The sequence below is a fragment of the Megalops cyprinoides genome, chromosome 17 (genome assembly GCF_013368585.1).
Source record: "Megalops cyprinoides isolate fMegCyp1 chromosome 17, fMegCyp1.pri, whole genome shotgun sequence".
Lineage (NCBI taxonomy): Eukaryota > Metazoa > Chordata > Actinopteri > Elopiformes > Megalopidae > Megalops > Megalops cyprinoides.
This window is the reverse complement of record NC_050599.1, coordinates 5,979,076-5,996,154: the sequence shown is the minus strand read 5'-3', so window position 1 is coordinate 5,996,154 and position 17,079 is coordinate 5,979,076. Positions and strand designations below refer to the sequence as shown.

Genomic DNA, 17,079 nt, shown 5'->3' with positions numbered 1-17,079 from the left:
TGAGCAGCAGGAGCACACACACCACACACACACACACACACACACACACACACACACTCTCTCTCTCACAAAATCTACTGTTCAGAACCTGCTTTCAGCACCCTGCCATTTCACACTGACACCACCAAGCCAGAAAGCATTCACAAAAGCCAGTTTCTCACCAGCCATTTAGAATGCGCACAAAAGCTGCCTGAACTTCAGCCCTACTTCCGAGCAGCAGTGCATTCTCTGAAAGCGGCTGCAGTTCCCAGAGTGGATGCAGTCATTTCCTCCGCCTTGATCAAAGGGTCAGCATTATATATTGTAACACTTGTTAGAATTATTTTCCACGTTTCCGCTGTAGCTCCTGCCATTGTGTCTGTAGTAATAAGGTCGGACTGGCCATTCTCCATGCTATTGCCAGACATAGTCACTTTTTCTTCCTTTCCTGTCCTTTCCTTTCCATATTCTGTGTATCAGGAGTAGTGAATGCAGACCTTTCTATACTAATCCAAACACAGAGGATAATGACACTAATCCAAACACAGAGGATAATGACCTTTCCATGATAGTCAAGGCATGGAGAATACAAACCTTTGAGCTGTCAAAGTTGAACCCGCTTATTGACATGTTTGTTTCTGGTGGAGGCTGCATCTTTCTGTTGTACATTTTTGCCACGTCTAGTGGCTCCAGTGTCCATGAACAATTTTGAAAATGAATTTATGAATTTATTACATCATATAAAAAACTGCCTTCCCAAGGCTATTTGTGTAATCATTTGTAAATATCGATTCCACATAATTGGCAACTGCCAGTCCCTTCAAAACATGCCCCAGTAGCTGTGCCTTAGGGTCTTTCAAGCTGTTCTCTGGCGTAATTCTTCCAATCCATGGTTCAGTTTGCCCTGCCTTTTGCTTTCTGCTGAGTGGGAAAAAAGCATACTGCTACCTTTTTATTAACAGTAAAGGATATGTTAATTTTATCTGTCATAAATTGTTCAAGCATTTGACATCATTGGGAAATTGCCGGGAGGAACCCAAAGAATGGTGGTATGGATCACAGCTCTTACCTATTAAGACTCGCCTCTCATCAATCACAATGTCTGTCAACATTGATACAGGAAAGGTTAAGTGGATATTTTATGTTCTTTGTTGTTCAGAATTGATTTTTAAACCTTTTTTTGCAGGTTTCAGACCTGAAGAATAAGCGTTGTAAATGTATTTTCCGCAGAATCCATCAAGCTGCCAGTCTCAGTGTGTAGCCGTAACCCAGTTCTGTCTGTAGCTGAAATGCACAGCCGCCCCTGCTCCTCTCCCAAACTTCTCGTCAAACCGCTTCTGTTTGTCCGTCTTCACGTCCTTGTTCAGGAGTGGGCCGATGAGCTGTTCAGTCTGGCGTCCAACCTGCTCGCACAGAACATGTCCAGGGAGGCCTGTCTAGAGAAAGTGTAAGTACAGTACCTCAGCCTGCCCGACAGAGCGATTCACTGCACGCGACAGCCACCAAATGTAAGCCAAGAGAGATCCCAGGCAGGGGCCGGAAAGCGATTTTTTTCACACCATTTTTATGCCACAGGGCAGGCAGGGGCCAAAAGGTCAGATGGGTTCAGATCAGCGGCTTTCGCTAGCTCTTACTACCATGATTTAATCTCTCGGTTCAGGGTCGCGGTCTCTCCGCTCAAAGCCGGGGGGAATTGTGCGTTGGAGGAGGCCACTCAACAGCCCTGCACTCTAGGTTGATGGGATTTCTCTGCATCGGCTGTACTGATGTAATTTTTTTCTCCTTTTGCTGCCAGCATGTTTTTTTTTATTTCTTCCCATTAAAAAATCAAACTGAATGATTAATCAGTACTGTAGCTAGTCATGTTGTTGTGCATTGATAGTTTCTCCTTACCATATAGGGATTCCTCAATACAAACATTGGTTGATCCATCTTTGACACCCCCCCCCCCCGACCCCCAGCAGTTTGATTCTTATCTGCCGCCAAGAAAGGAACATAAAGTGGTATTAAGCGTAACAGAGAGCTGCAATAAACCGCTCCTGTTTACCAAATTTTTTTGAATCATGGATATACTGAATCATGTGGGAAGCCTTGTTCCTTGAACATGGCAGCACTTTTAGGCGACCTCTTTTTAGCAGAAGCCTTTGACGTCAGCGACACCCTGCACATCTGCAGAGAGTATGGCAAAGGCTTGGGTAAACATGCGCCAGTTCATTTCTGCTGAGAGCTGCGCTGACGTACAGAGCTGTCTCTGCAGAATGCTGCCGTGATGTCGCGTGTCTACTGTCTCAGAACGGGTTTTTCTTTTTACTTACTGACTTTTGCCAGCTAGTTTTTGCTTAATGCACCTTTCCAAAATGGAAAATATGTCAATCGTCTTTATTTTCGAAAGCTGAAAGGAGTGACTGTAATGGTGTATTAACCGCGGTGTATTCAGCCAGGATTTCCGCCGCTCTGTGTTCAGGCCTGTGTCCGTTGAGGTTAGAATAGCTTCAGCATGGCAGAGAAAGCAGTCGTCGTAGTTCAGTTAACCATTACTGTTTTGACTTTGCTCCGAGCAGACAAAACAGTTCGGAGGTGGAGCGTATAATGAGCATTAATTATTTGTGAAAAGCCACTTATCACCGAGTGCTCCATGCAAGCTCGTATTGCAGGAGCTATTTTTAGTTTTGTCATTGTGTCTGCTGCTGCCCTTAATGGCCGTGTAAAACATTCAGGGTCTGTGTGACACCTGCCAGAAAAAATAAACATATGCAAAGCACAGACGCGCACACACACGCGCGCAGGCATACACCCAAACACACAACTTACACACACACGCACTTACACATACGCACAGGTGTACACACACACACACACACATACACACACGCAGGCATACACCCAAACACACAACTTACACACACACGCACTTACACATACGCACAGGTGTACACACACACACACACACATACACACACGCAGGCATACACCCAAACACACAACTTACACACACACACGCACTTACACATACACACGCACTTACACATACACACGCGCACACACACACACACACACACACACACGCAGGCATACACCCAAACACACAACTTACACACACACACGCACTTACACACACACACATACACATACACCCAGGTGTACACACACACACATACGCACAGGTGTACACACACTTACACACACACACACGCAGGCATACACCCAAACACACACTTACACACACACACGCACTTACACATACACACACACACACACACACACACACACACAGGTGTACACACACACACATACGCACAGGTGTACACACACACACACATACACACAGGTGTACACACACACACGCACATACGCACAGGTGTACACACACACACACACACACGCACAGGTGTACACACACACACATACGCACAGGTGTACACACACACACACTCACATGTGTGTGCGTGTGTGTGTGTGTGTGTACAGTGTGTGTACACATTCACACAAATACGTATATACAACATATGGACATTCACAAGCTCACATATGCATAGACACCTAAAACCTTGTCTGAGCCCTCGCATTAATGCCATACCTTGACGTGTCATTGTCATGTTATTTCAAATTAACAGGTATACAAGGCTGAAGCTGCAGCTGAACCCGGAGGGACGCATTCCTGTAAAGAAGTGAGTCGAAACGCACATTTAAACAGCGTGCACGGGTGACCTCTGCCTGGCAATGCTCAAGCTCTCGTGGGAAAATTAAGTTGCACTGCCTCATCTGCACGTGTTTGACATGAGAAGAAGAGTAGAGTCGTGCTGGCACAGTATTTGGCCATTTATCCACTTCAGTAGGGTAAGAAGTGCGCATCGCTGCACTACAACAAAGAATCTGGATCAAGACTGGATCTTACTTTGCAAAGTAACGATGTTTTCTAGGTGTCTAGTAATGTTCAAAAAAAAAAAACAGTGCAAACTACAGCACTGATACTGTCATGAATATAGGTAAAACACACAGACAGCTAAACTTGAACTCTCCAAAATAAATAGGAATGTGAGTGCAGAACTTTTGCTTGCAGTGTTAGAGCGTGAGTCACGATCTGCTCACTAGCCAGAAGGTTACAACTGTAAACCCCGACACAGCCTTGTAAACAAAGAGGGGCCATCTTCAGCATGCACAAGCTCTCCAGCACATTATTTTATCAGGACTGAATGACGCACTCATAAGAGATAACATATCCACATACTGTGTGTGTGACTGGGCTGGACCTGAACTAACGAAGGCAAATCCATCATGGACTCGTGGACTGAAGAGTTCACAAATACGTGTCACTTTTTAACACACGAGTATTGGCTGAACACATGATTTCAATGTGTATTCACAATCTTGCTTAAATTTCACGCAAATAAACTGCTTACTTAAATCAGATCAACATAACACAATTCCTCTCTGAATTCTAATTTGTCAGTGCACCACCATGAAAATGATGACATATTAAGTGACGAATGTTGAATGTTGAATGTTTAATGTTTAATGTTAAATGTTTAATGTTAATGTTAAAAGTTAATACGGTGTCATTTATCATTATGCCGTGGTGGTTTGTGCCGTGTTTTAAATTGTGGTCTGTTTGCAGCATTTTCCGGATGTTTTCGGCAGACAGAAAGCGTGTGGAGACAGCCCTGGAGAACTGCAATCTGCCTTCAGGCAGGGTGAGGATTAGTTGTTCTTTTTTCCAGGCATAATTTTCTCATTGCTTTTGCCGTCACAGTTGTCTTCATTCACTTTATTCTTTACGGCGATTTATTCTTTACGGCGATGATTTTTTTTTTCTTTCTGGGTTGTTCTGGAAAGGTGCGATATTCCCGCTGAATAGAACTTTCCCTTACGATGACTGAAGGTAGGTTTTGACTAATTTCAGCGGTGACAATGCCAAAAATCCCAGATACAGAGGCGTATTGACACAGGGCATGCAATTGATGTAGCTGTTCTCATCAAACCGTCCAGTCGATAGTTTTAACACATAGAGCTCCATTGGTCAGAGCTTAGTAAAAGCCATTGGGACGATGTTTGGATGTCTATAGTCTCCAGAGAAGGCTCATGGAGCCTAAGAACGTTTCATCCGCAAGTTGTCCAGGATGTTTTTTTTGATCATTTTTCAGCAACAATTTAAATAAGGATCGCCCACCTGACTGATTAAATCAGCAGTTAATAGGCGAGTTTCAGGCTCAGGGGTCTCCGCTGACACTGACATCGAGACTCTGGCTGACTTCTGACTTCTGCTGGGCACAGTTTCAGTTTCGAATAGTTTCCGTGCTACATTTTCGGAGGGGGCGCAGTGCTTTCCCAGATGCAGCAGCTGGGTCATGCTGTCCCGCTGTCTGGCGGGGGGGAGGGGCGGGGGGGAGTGCTGCTGTATCTGTCCCGCTTCACCGGACGTGAGTCACGGCGGCAGCAGCCTTTTAACCGCACGCCTCACTGCCGGCCACATCGGTTCCAGGCGTGCCTGTGCAAGAGGATCAGCTGGCAGGAGCGCCGCCCGTTCCAGCACTCTGCTCAAAACCCCCGCACCCCCTGAGAGGCACTGATCCTGGCCGCGGGAAAGTGAAGTGCAGGTGCTCCGAGGTGCAGCTGCCCCTTATGAGAGGGAGTCCTGCGGCGGTCCTACAAAGTGGTAGATGCTTACTGTGCATGCGGGGAGATAAGAGGACACCTGTCCTGCTGTTGTTTCTGGAGGTGCTCCCATTTCACCAGCAGCTGCTGGGAGAGGGTAGGTCATTGTCACCGCGGAAGTGTCGCCGCCAGATGGGCTCGGATCTTGCGCTGATCCCTGGGCAGAAGTTGTCACGCTTAGTCCTTAGAAGAACCCGACACCTGTGCCCGCCTAACAGGTGTTTTGGTATGGTGCTAGAGTTCTGCTCGGGAGCTCCGTTCAAACTAGAAGGAGCTGGCCCGGTTAATACGGTTGAAGTTCCCTTGACAGATAACTGCTCGGAAGAACTGAAGGCTGCATCATCGCCACGCTGGAGAGTCCAGCTTAAACCGAAATTGTTAAGGTCTCTGTTTAAGTCGTGTTCAATCGACCCCAAAACACACCGGAGGCGGGCAGCTACGAGTTAATCCTCCGTGTTCCACTGATTCCACCGGAGGGTTCCAGAAGTGCTATGGGGTCCAATTAGAGAAGGGGAATGTTTCATCCCTGTCCGCCATGTTGATTCATTGACCGTGACAGCTGTCTAAAACTAACTGCTCATTGTCCTTGTGAATTTACCCACCCCCCCCCCCCCCCCCCACACCTCTCCATCAGGGCCAGCTATTAAGCAAAACTAATATTAATGAGCCACAAAAAACATAATGAAAGAGCAAAACAAAACCATATTCTGTGAGGCGTGATGTTAGTGGGGGGAAAACTGGGATAAATACTGTGCAATGTTAATAATTTGGTCCTCATCACAAATGGGATTGTGCAGCATTGCTTCCAATTAGTATGCTTTACAGGCTGGGAACCCATACACACACCACAGGCAGTTAATGAGGCTAAAAAAAAATCTATTGCTTTTTTTAAGGTCTGGGGGGAATTTGTTGTTGTCGGGATGCGCAATTAATTAAAAATAAATGTTAGCGCTAGTGTTGCCACAGTCTTGTTTTCCTTAAATGACTCAAAAAGCGTCTCGCCACGTCTCGGTGTCCATGCCTCATTCGGCAGTGCCTACAAAAAAGTAAATCGTCCTCAAAGCTCGGCGTGACCTTTCACTCTGAGCTGTCCAGGTGGACATTACGAGTGCCTGTTGCCGTGGAGAGTGGCAGTTGAAGATGTGGGAGAAACACTGACCAGTGGGGCGGCTTTGTTAATAACTGGTTTTTAACGCAAATGGTGGGGCTCAACTCATACCTCTGGGGCACAGACAGTTAGGCCTGTCTGTGGTGTAACCACACAGAAATAACCACGGTGACCTTGAGGTCTGACTCATTACAGCCATTAACTTCGGTGCCATCTAACATGATTTAAACAAGCAGAATCTGAATGTGGTCTCACACAGCCACACATTAAATGCCCAAACTTGGATTTTTTAATATTACTTTTCTTCTTCTCCCTTACATTCATCTTACATTCCCCATGCATTTACTCATCAAAAATGTTGTTTTTAGATAAAGGATAAAACTTTTTTTTTTTAGTATGAAAACACAGTATTGAGTTACATGGAAGATCCGAAAATATGCGAGTTGAGATTGTGTTGTATCAAAATGGACAAATATAGTAAGTTCATACTTGGCTGTAGCTGACCTTACTACTAAACAAGGAAAGCTGGAAGAAGTTTTCTGCAAGATTCCTGGGTAAATCAACAGAGGAGTGCATAGGAAAACAGCCTTTGTAGATGTGTCAGTGAAATAAATGACAATAATAAGGGGAAAAAAACAGTGGTGTTATTCTGATCATTAACCCTGGCACAAAGTGATACATCACAGCAAACAGTGGAAATTGCTAATGTATTTGAGCATAACAAATGCATCAGTGGCATTACACATAGCGATATAATTTTACCTAGATCTGCAAAGATGGTTGCTGTTACTGACCCTCGTCTGATTGGCTTTCTTCCACAGAATGATTCCATCCCACAGGAGGACTTCACCCCCGAGATATTCAGAGCTTTCATCGGCAGCATTTGCCCGAGACCAGAGATAGACCACATCTTCTCAGAATTGTAAGACTGCCCTTTTTGGTCTTTGAGATCAGCATTCTATGATGTCAATGAATCACACTAAAGGTTCTCTGTTGTCATGGCTTTTGTCAGAGTGCTCAAGGTAACTTGTGGTAGGGCTTGAATAGTGTTATGCTCTATTCTGTTTTATTGTGATGGAAGTCACTGTGGATAAAAGCATCCACTGAATGCATGTAATGTAATGTAATGTGATGTTAAATCCATCTATCTGTTCCTATCTGTCCCCTAACACTCACAGCAGAACATGGGACTTTTTAAGGGAGAGTCTATTGACATTATTGCTGTGTTTCATATACATTATTGCTGTGTTTCATATACAAAGGGAAATTCAGTTGTGTATCCTACAGCTTTGGCAAATGCCCATATTATCACTACAATTTGCACCTCCTGTGAAGAGTGCAACCCGTTTGTGAAAGCCAGATGAAAGTGTGTGAAAGCGCTCTAAGTGGGATTGGACTGCTAGTGTACAATATTACTGTGTGGAGATGGGCTGTATGTTAATGCAATCAGGACAAATGAAATTAGTAAACGATGCTAATAAATGGGTTTGTTAGTGCCATTAAAGTAAATACTAGCGGGATTAGCCTAAGGGAAGGTAAGGGAGAAGATGGAGGAAATGAAAAAAGGTTTAAAATTACATTGTATATGTTTATTAGATGAAACGTTTTACTTGTTTCCGTTTTCATGAGTTACTGTAAGTTCATGGCATCATAACATAATTATTGATGCATTACTTGCAGTAGCAGTAATAGAATTATAATTTGGCTTTAGTTAGAGTTCTTTCTGCTAAATTAGATAGTTTTACAATATCCCGGGAAGACAGAGACGAAGAAAGAGAATGTTACCGCCATTCCCTGCAAGTATATTAAACAGAGAAGCTGAGAAGCGTAACAGCTGACACTTTATACAGTAATGCTGCTTTGGGGATTTGGTTAGTTTTGCTAAACACAAGTTAGGTTTCTCAAAACATGCACTGGAAGAAAATGTGGAGCTAGACTGAATGTGAGTGAGCGAAACTCATCCGACTCCCCTCTCCCACCTTCCTCCCTCCGCTCTCCTTACCTCCTTCGTCCCGCGCTTATCAGCGGGGCCAAGAGCCGGCCGTACCTCACCCTGGAGCAGCTGACCGACTTCATCAACAACAAGCAGCGGGACCCGCGTCTGAACGAGATCCTCTACCCGCCGCTGAAGGCTGAGCAAGTGCAGCTGCTCATCGAGAAATATGAACCCAACACCAACCTGGCGCAGAGAGGTCAGCCCCCGACGAGGCCGGTGTTTTCTCAAGTGCAGGAATGCCCGGCCCCCCGACACATGCCCAACACCCCCCCAACCACCCACGAGGAATATTCCCCCCCCCCCCGTTTGAAATGTTGTCTAGGGAACATACGTCTCCCATTACCCATGTTATTATTTTTAAAAATATGTCAATGATTTTCACATTCCTCTGAGGTTTGAATGAACAGGTTCTCAGTGACCATAACTGTAAATGCAGGGCTTGTCTGGCCTTCCACACTCTGTGGGCTGAGTCAGGCAGAACATTCTGCTGTACCTAATGGGGACAGCCTAGCACTTCAACCAAACTGGTTTTCGAGAGGAAAGCGAAATTCAACTCACAGACATGTCAAATTTTATGTAACATAGGTAGGTCTTGCACTGTGCCTCTTCTGTAAATCACCAACATGTGCAACGTGCACTTGTTATATGGACCTCGTCATGATTATTACTGTGGGAATACGGCTAGTGTAAAAACTCCAGCACATTCTCATAGGAATGAGGGGAACGTGCCCCTCGTCTCTGTCGGAAGCTTGGTGGGGTCATCACCATGGTGACCACGTCCAGGAACAGAATCTGGAGCCCTCAGGTCTGGAGCCATGTTGGGGGGGGTGGCAGTCTCACTTAAATGCGGCCTTGCAGGCACACCCTGCAGATTTTAGGGAAAGGGGGCAGGATGCGGGCCGGCCAAGTTTGCGTTTGCCAAGAACAGGCCTTCGCACTTAGGCTGATTAAAGTTCTCCTTAGCCACTTCGACCAGAGTGGACCCCTGGCTTTTATTGTATCAACACAAAGGCAATCAGAAGCCTTCCGGATTTTTTCTTGTCACAATGTATTGTTTAAAAGACCTGGCCTTGCTCAAATCAGGAGCAAATGAATGAATAAATATGCCTCATTTTTGGTATCAATCAACGGCAGTAAGTGTTGAATATGCCAAATCTAGATTAAAAGCAATGTGTTTTCATGAGTCCATTAATCTCTCCATGGATATATGTGTGTTTCTGCTCTTCGGAATTGCATTTACACCACATGGGTGTACTTATGTACACAGACCCCGGGTGAGTGAGATGGCAGTTGCTAATGAAAATTCAAGGGTTGATGGAAGTTTCAGTTATCACCAGAGTTACCATGTTACCGGTGTCAGTCATCCCCACAAGCTTCAGCATTGGTGTGCTCCACTGTCAGTCATCCCTTGAGATTCATTACATGGGTGTTAGGCCTTCCCCCGTGGCCACACCCCCACCCTCCCCATTTAGAAGACAGGCCTCACACAGCACCCTTCCAGAGCCTTCTTAAGTGATGTCACAATTCAGCGTGTCACCTCAATAAACCTCACAGCCTCTGCCTTCGGAAAGAGGATGAGTTACCACTTTCATTTGTCTTGAGTGACTGGCTGTACAAAGTGATTGATGGAACGCGGTTGCTTCATAACGTCAGCTTACATGACGTGGACAAACCGCAAGACAGGGAGAATGACCTGAACGCGTTAACATCTGCTTTATGCCGTACGAGCTAGAGTATTCAACACACCCACCACCTTGCGAGGAGTCTAATCCTTCACAGGCAGATCGTGATATTTACTGGTGTGCAATATTTATTTTGCTTTGGGAAATGTAGCCATCTGCTCTGCAGAGGATTGTGCTTACTCACCAGAGATAGAAGTGCATGTATGAGGTGTTGTTCACATCAGTTCTGACAGAGCGCATCAATAATTTAGCAAGGGACGTAGAAAATATTTTCTTGACTTATTGTTTTGTTCCTGAAGTTATTTCAGGGTAGTTGTCTTAATGAAAAGTGCTATAGAGCCAGTGCACTTTGTTATGTATTTGTTGTGTTTGTATTTGTTGGAGTTTCGAATACAGCAGGTTTTCTGTTGTCTTGTCTCCTGTTGAATAGGCTCAATACATGTTGGATTATGTTGGGCTGCCAGTGGTCACACGGGATGTTTCTGTAGGGTGAACAGCTCATGAGTCCTGCTTGAGAGGGATCTTTACCCTGTTTGACCTAGCACAAGCTGCCATTTGTGTTTCCTATTTTTGAAATCTGGGCGCCTTGCTTCATTCGAGTTCGCTGCTCATTGAATCTTATCCGCTCCACTGCTCCCTCCGTCCAGACAGTAAGCAACTTGTTTTGGTCTTAGTGTTGCCCAGTTTACCCATGATGCACCGGGCCACCCCTGTGATGGTAATGCGGGTGTCCTTTATGTCATTGGAACAAAGGCGCAGCATGGCAGAGGTGAAACAATCTGAGAGATCAAAGTTATCCTCGGCGGAGTCATTACCCAACAATGCACAGTTGTCAAAAAAGGGCTGGTGTTAATTAGGTTTGAAATTCTTCAGAGAAAAAGGACTGCATTAATTAGTATGAATCGGCCAGGGGAATTCGTTGCCGAGGGATTTCTTCTGAGCGACTCGTAGCGCGGCTCCTGGTTGGAATGTAATGATCTAGCGGTGAAAGGCGAACACAGGGAGACCGTATTCATTTTTCCGGATGAGACAGTCTGTTTTGCGAGATGCCTGTGCTTTCCCGAGATGATCATTACCGCCCTCAGAGTTTTCTGGCCTTTATTTTTTTTATTGCATTGTGTTATTTTTGTACAATCGTTTATCTTTTTATCACAGATTGAAAGATGTGTGTGATTCATTAAAAGCTTGTCAAGCGTCATTCCCTACACATTTGTTTCAGGAGGTCAATTAGGCCCACTTTCTGTCAGTTCTGCCTTGCAGTCTTATCGTAGTAAGTGGAACTTTAATTTCACTGCAACGAATCAGGCCAAATCATAAGGTCCAGTGGCTCAATTTATTGTTAGATGACCTGATATGAGGGAAGCAATTAAAACTTGGAAGTACACTGTCATCTTCTCCAAGTGGAATGTGTTTCTAACTGAATTTCTAACTGAAATTCTATTACTGAAGCAAAGGCCATCATTTATCCTTAATTTCACTGAAATACTCATTGACCATTCAAAGTTTAGTGAATCAAATAAAACATGATTGATTGATTAATTGATTTGATATGTGTGTTATGGTTCTGTTACAGGACAGATTTCGGTGGAGGGGTTTGCCCGATATCTCAGCGGAGAGGAGAATGGCGTCATTCCACCGGAGAAGCTTGACCAGAGCGAAGACATGACGCTGCCCCTCTCCCATTATTTCATAAACTCCTCCCACAATACCTACCTCACAGGTTAGTCATGTGACCCTGTTCCTGTCCAATCATTTCATTAACTCCTCCCATAACACCTATCTCACAGGATTAGTCACATAACCCTGCCCCCATCTATCATTTTTTCAACTCCTTTCACAACACCTACCTCACCACAGGACCGAGCTGTGAGACCGTGCAGAGTCACACTGAACCTGCCCGGTTATCCAGGTACGGTGCTTAAGCAATGATGCTGGTAGGCAAAAGCTTTCTGTTGTGCATCATTCTAAATTGAAGAAAATATATATAATACTGTATGGTTACACAATCTGTCAATGTCCCTGATAGACAGCAAAAGTGTACCTACTGAAGCCATGTGAATGTGTTTGATAAAAGCAGTTAAGCACAGTAGTATGTGTTGTACTCCAGTAAATGGGGCTGAATATTCCTGGGTTTGTCCTTAGCTGTACCAGCACTGATAATGCAATACAACCTCTCCTTTTTTTGATAAACCTTTCATTCTGTGACTACCTAGGTAGATTTCAAAGAAAAGATGCATCTCAATAGTTATTTTTTTCGAGATTGTTAACTAATTGATACTACAGATATTTTGCTTAAGTGAAATTAGTGAGTATGATAATGTGGAACCCTGTGATCGCAGTTACTGCTCTTTTGTAACTGAGGAACAACATATGAGTCAAACTTCTTTAGCTAGCCAACCTCTTTCCCAAAACATTGAGTTAATTTCTACAGCCAAGACATTCTAAATGATTTCCTGTAACAGGATATAGCATGCTCTGTCTCTGCTAAAAGGGTTCTGGTCTGAGCCAAAGACTTCCAGGAAAAACAGATCTATTTTTTTTAATGAATAATCATAGGTAGGCAGGTCTGTAGCTAATATTGTGTGATTGGCTGTCACATACAAATGTTTTGCACATACCTGCGGTGATTCAAATCCAAAGCAAAATGAGAGTGGGTATTTTTAGAGATAACAGAGAGAGGTCTGAGCTATAATATTCTTTCAATGACTCACCAATCTGAGCCAATCATAATTGTTTCTTTCAAGTCGGTGATTGACAGCAGACAATTGCTTCAATCACGGTAGAGTTCATGTTGCCTCGCCCTTCCATCACAGCAAGTTATCGCTCCTAAGTGTCTGTCATCAGTCTTTTGCTTCTGAGATCAAAGGGACAGAAATTTCAATGTAAAGTTAAGAGACTGTGCTATCTCTGAACATAATGTCTCTGGTAACAGCTTTCCAAAACTTGCAGAGAAATATGATGACAGAAATATTTCCTTGGCTATGATGCTACCTACCTGGTACACTAAAACGGTCACTAGGCCGCCTGTAAGAGAAATCATGATGGCGACTCGTGCAACTACTTTAAATGTGTTAGAAAATGTACATATACATAAATACAGCCACTATAGTTAAATATTTGCATTAACAAGTTACAGTGCATGCATTAAAGTTGAATTAACTGGAAACTGGAAACTTGAAAGATTCTACCTTCAGCGTCATCTCCCTCATCCAAATTCAAGGTTTTTGTAAGTCAGGTGGAAATGTCTTTGAGCTGCATCAGTGAGAAATAAAAGAAAGATGAGTTTTGGCTAGTTGATACTAAAAGGCATTTTCCATTTATCTCATTTTCTCTTCTGAGGAAGTCTTCAGTATCCTTTGAATTTGTTATAGAACACCGTGGCAATAACATTGTAGCCCAAAGGTTTACGATATGTAGCGCTCCAAAGGTATAATAATTGAGCACAATATTGGTTACAATATTATCTCTACAAAAAGGTTTTCAGGGTGCAAGGATGGTAAGGTCTTATCTGTTTCAATTATTATTATAATCAAAGTTAATACAAGTTCCAGTCATACATTGGTACAACTGGCTTATTCTCCATGAGACTGTCTGTACAGATTTGTGCAGTAAAATGTGTTTTAAAATAGGACTACATGAAAGAATTGAGGAAACATTGGTTGACATTCCATTGGAAAATCATATAATTTATATGTCTGATTTTCTGTTTGCTGAAAACGAGAATCATTGGAATAGTATGGCTAACGAGCAAGTACAACTCAGAGAATGCAAACGAGAAATGATAGACAGTGGAAGTTAGGGAATAGCATGGATTAGTGGTTATGAATGACACATCTATCGAGTGTTTTATGAAAAATTTGCAGATTCCAAGAGCAAGCTGCACCTGAAATGTGCAAGAATGGGGAATCTTAGTGATTTTCATGAGAGCTGAACATTCATGGGCATGTTTTGCAGAATCCAGGTTGGTGTAAAAACCCAATAGATTTTTACAATGCCAAGAATTAATTTAACCTGAAGACAAAGTGGCCAGTTGTTATGAAAATCTGTACGTACAAGTACCTCGGTCATACAGTCGCTGTCTGATGACCAATGTAGCTTGGCTGTTTGGCATACCTGCTCTATCCTATTTACAAGGGGACAAGTATATTGGAACTGAATAATATGAAGGTGTAAATGTAAAAGTAAAATGTAAAGGAAAGCAAACTACATTTAGCATATTAATGCAAGAATACTGGGTTTTCATAATCACAAAGTGTACCGTCGATCAAGCTGCAGCTCCTATTGGTGCACCTCCAGAACTGCTCCAGGAAAACACCAAAGCATATTTAATGCCAAACATTTAGAGACATTGAACAGGCCACATAATACTCATAAAAAATACATGGTAATTGCTCAAGTAAGTATGAGAGCACAATCAGTCTGACTACTGTGTGGCTTTGTCCTGAAATTTTAATGAGAATTTTAAGTAATTACCATCATTTTTTTAATCCCTACGAAGTATTTTTCATAATCATCATAATGCTGGAAAAAAAAAGAGCAGGAAAAAAAGGAAACGCTTGTTTGGATTTGTTAGAAAGCACCATGTTGATTTAAATTGAACGCTCCGTCACCACTTTCTTGTAACACTTTCCTGTCTGAATGGGTCGCCATGGCGTTTAGATTGAAGGGATTCTTATCTGAGGAGATTGTATGTAAAGACAGGGCCGGTGGTGGTTTAGACAGACACTCGGTTACCGATGTAAGTCACTCTGGATAAGAGCGTCTGCTAAATGCCAATAATGTAATGTAATGTAATGTCATGCGCGGACGCAGAGCTCCGTTAGCAGCCCCCGTTGAGCCCCTGTGTGTCGCCGTGTCTCCACAGCGGGCCAGTTGGCGGGAAATTCGTCTGTGGAGATGTACCGGCAGGTTCTGCTCTCCGGCTGCCGCTGTGTGGAGCTGGACTGCTGGAAGGGCCGCACCGCCGAGGAGGAGCCCGTCATCACACACGGCTTCACTATGACAACCGAAATCTCCTTCAAGGTAAAACACCTCTCTGCCGCTGAGAAAGGGGAGAGAGGCGGAGGGGTGGGGAGGGGGAGAGGGAAGGAGGGACGGAGACAGAGAGAGAGAAAAGAGACAGATGCAGTCAGAGAGAGATGGAGAGAGAGAGGGGGGGGGACAGATGGAAACGAGACAGGCACAGACAGAGACAGAGAGAGGGAGAAGGGAGAGAGAGAGAGAGAGAGGGATGGGGAGGAAGTGAGGGAAAGAGGGAAGGAGGGACAGAGACAGAGGGAGCGAAAAGAGGCAGATAGACACAGACAGAGAGAGAGGAAGGGAGGGAGGGAGGGAGACAGATGGATGGGGATGGAGTGAGGGAGAGAGGGAAAGAAGGAGAGAGACAGAGGGAAAGAAAAGAGACAGAGAGAGGATAGAAAGAAGAAGAGGGATGGGGAGGGAGTGAGGGAGAGAGGGAAAGAAGGATGGAGACAGAGGGAGAGAAAAGAGACAGACGCAGACAGAGAGAGAGGGAGGGAGCAAGGGAGAGAGGGAAGGAGGGATGGAGACAGGGAGAGAAAAGAGACAGACAGTGACAGAGAGAGAGGGAGGGAGAGAGGGAAGGAGGGACAGAGATGGGAAGAAAAGAGACAGAGAGAGAGAGAGAGAAGGAGGGAGACAGAGGGAGAGAAAAGAGACAGACAGAGACAGAGAGAGAGGAGAGAGAGAGAGGGAGAGGCGGACGAGTAGGAAGTAAGGGAGAGAGGGAAGGAGGGACAGACAGAGGGGGGGGAAAGAGAGATAGACACAGACAGAGAGATAGAGAGAGAGGAGAGAGATGTTTTCTTGTGCTATTGCATTATTATTGCTCCTTTTATTTGCTGTGTACATGCTCTGGCAACACAGATGTGTTTTTCATGCCAATTAAGCAAGATGAATTGAATTGAATTGAATTGTACTGAACTGAATTAAATTGAATTGAGAGGGAAGGAGAGAAAAATTGAGAGAATGAGAGAATAGGAGAGGGAGAGAGGGAGAGGGAGAAAGGGGGAGAGCTGATCTGAAAGAGGGAGCAGGAGAAGGTGGGTGAGAGAGAGAGAGGGATTGAGGGAAAGGGAGAGTCAGTTTTTGTCAATACTGTTTATTGTTCATTGATTGTAGTTCAAATTATTTTGGGGAAAGGTGGCTTTCCACCATTTAATCCTTTCAATCCCTGAATCCTTGAGTGATAGCACATACTTTTTTTTCCTATTTGTACTTTATTTTTAATCAATTGTGTTTTTAAGGTCTAATTATCACTTTCTAGTAAATTAAAAGAAATTATCATTGTATTGTTGTGCCACTGTGTAGGAGTGGGTCCACTTGTTAGTTACAGTTTGTACAAGCTTTAGCGACACTTTGTCAATATGTTTGTCAGGTCAGTAAAGCAAACTGAATTGAACTGAACTGAGAGGGAGAGTACGAAAGAGGGCGAGAGGGGAAGACAGAGAGAGGCATTTATTTGTAGCTCTTTTATGCTGCACAAGAAGGTCAGACTGCTCATTAGAGAACATATCCACCATGTTCACTTCCACACAAGTTACACTGCTAAAGGTGTCATATCTACTGATGTCTTCATCTCTACTGATTCAATTTTTCTCTTTGCTGCATCGCAAATATTAATTGATATTGTATGTCAGGTA

The 17,079-nt window shown here is 43.9% G+C and overlaps 1 protein-coding gene across 1 annotated transcript in view; it reads left to right on the top strand.

The window, feature by feature from the left end:
- Positions 1–17,079, top strand: part of LOC118792375 (1-phosphatidylinositol 4,5-bisphosphate phosphodiesterase beta-1-like) — a 72,681-nt gene that overhangs the window by 12,320 nt on the left and 43,282 nt on the right. The window contains exons 3-9 of the mRNA XM_036550212.1: positions 1,347–1,426; positions 3,594–3,647; positions 4,595–4,670; positions 7,561–7,661; positions 8,765–8,931; positions 11,991–12,137; positions 15,282–15,439. Coding sequence (XP_036406105.1) covers positions 1,347–1,426; positions 3,594–3,647; positions 4,595–4,670; positions 7,561–7,661; positions 8,765–8,931; positions 11,991–12,137; positions 15,282–15,439 — 783 coding nt within the window. The remainder of the gene's footprint in view (positions 1–1,346; positions 1,427–3,593; positions 3,648–4,594; positions 4,671–7,560; positions 7,662–8,764; positions 8,932–11,990; positions 12,138–15,281; positions 15,440–17,079) is intronic.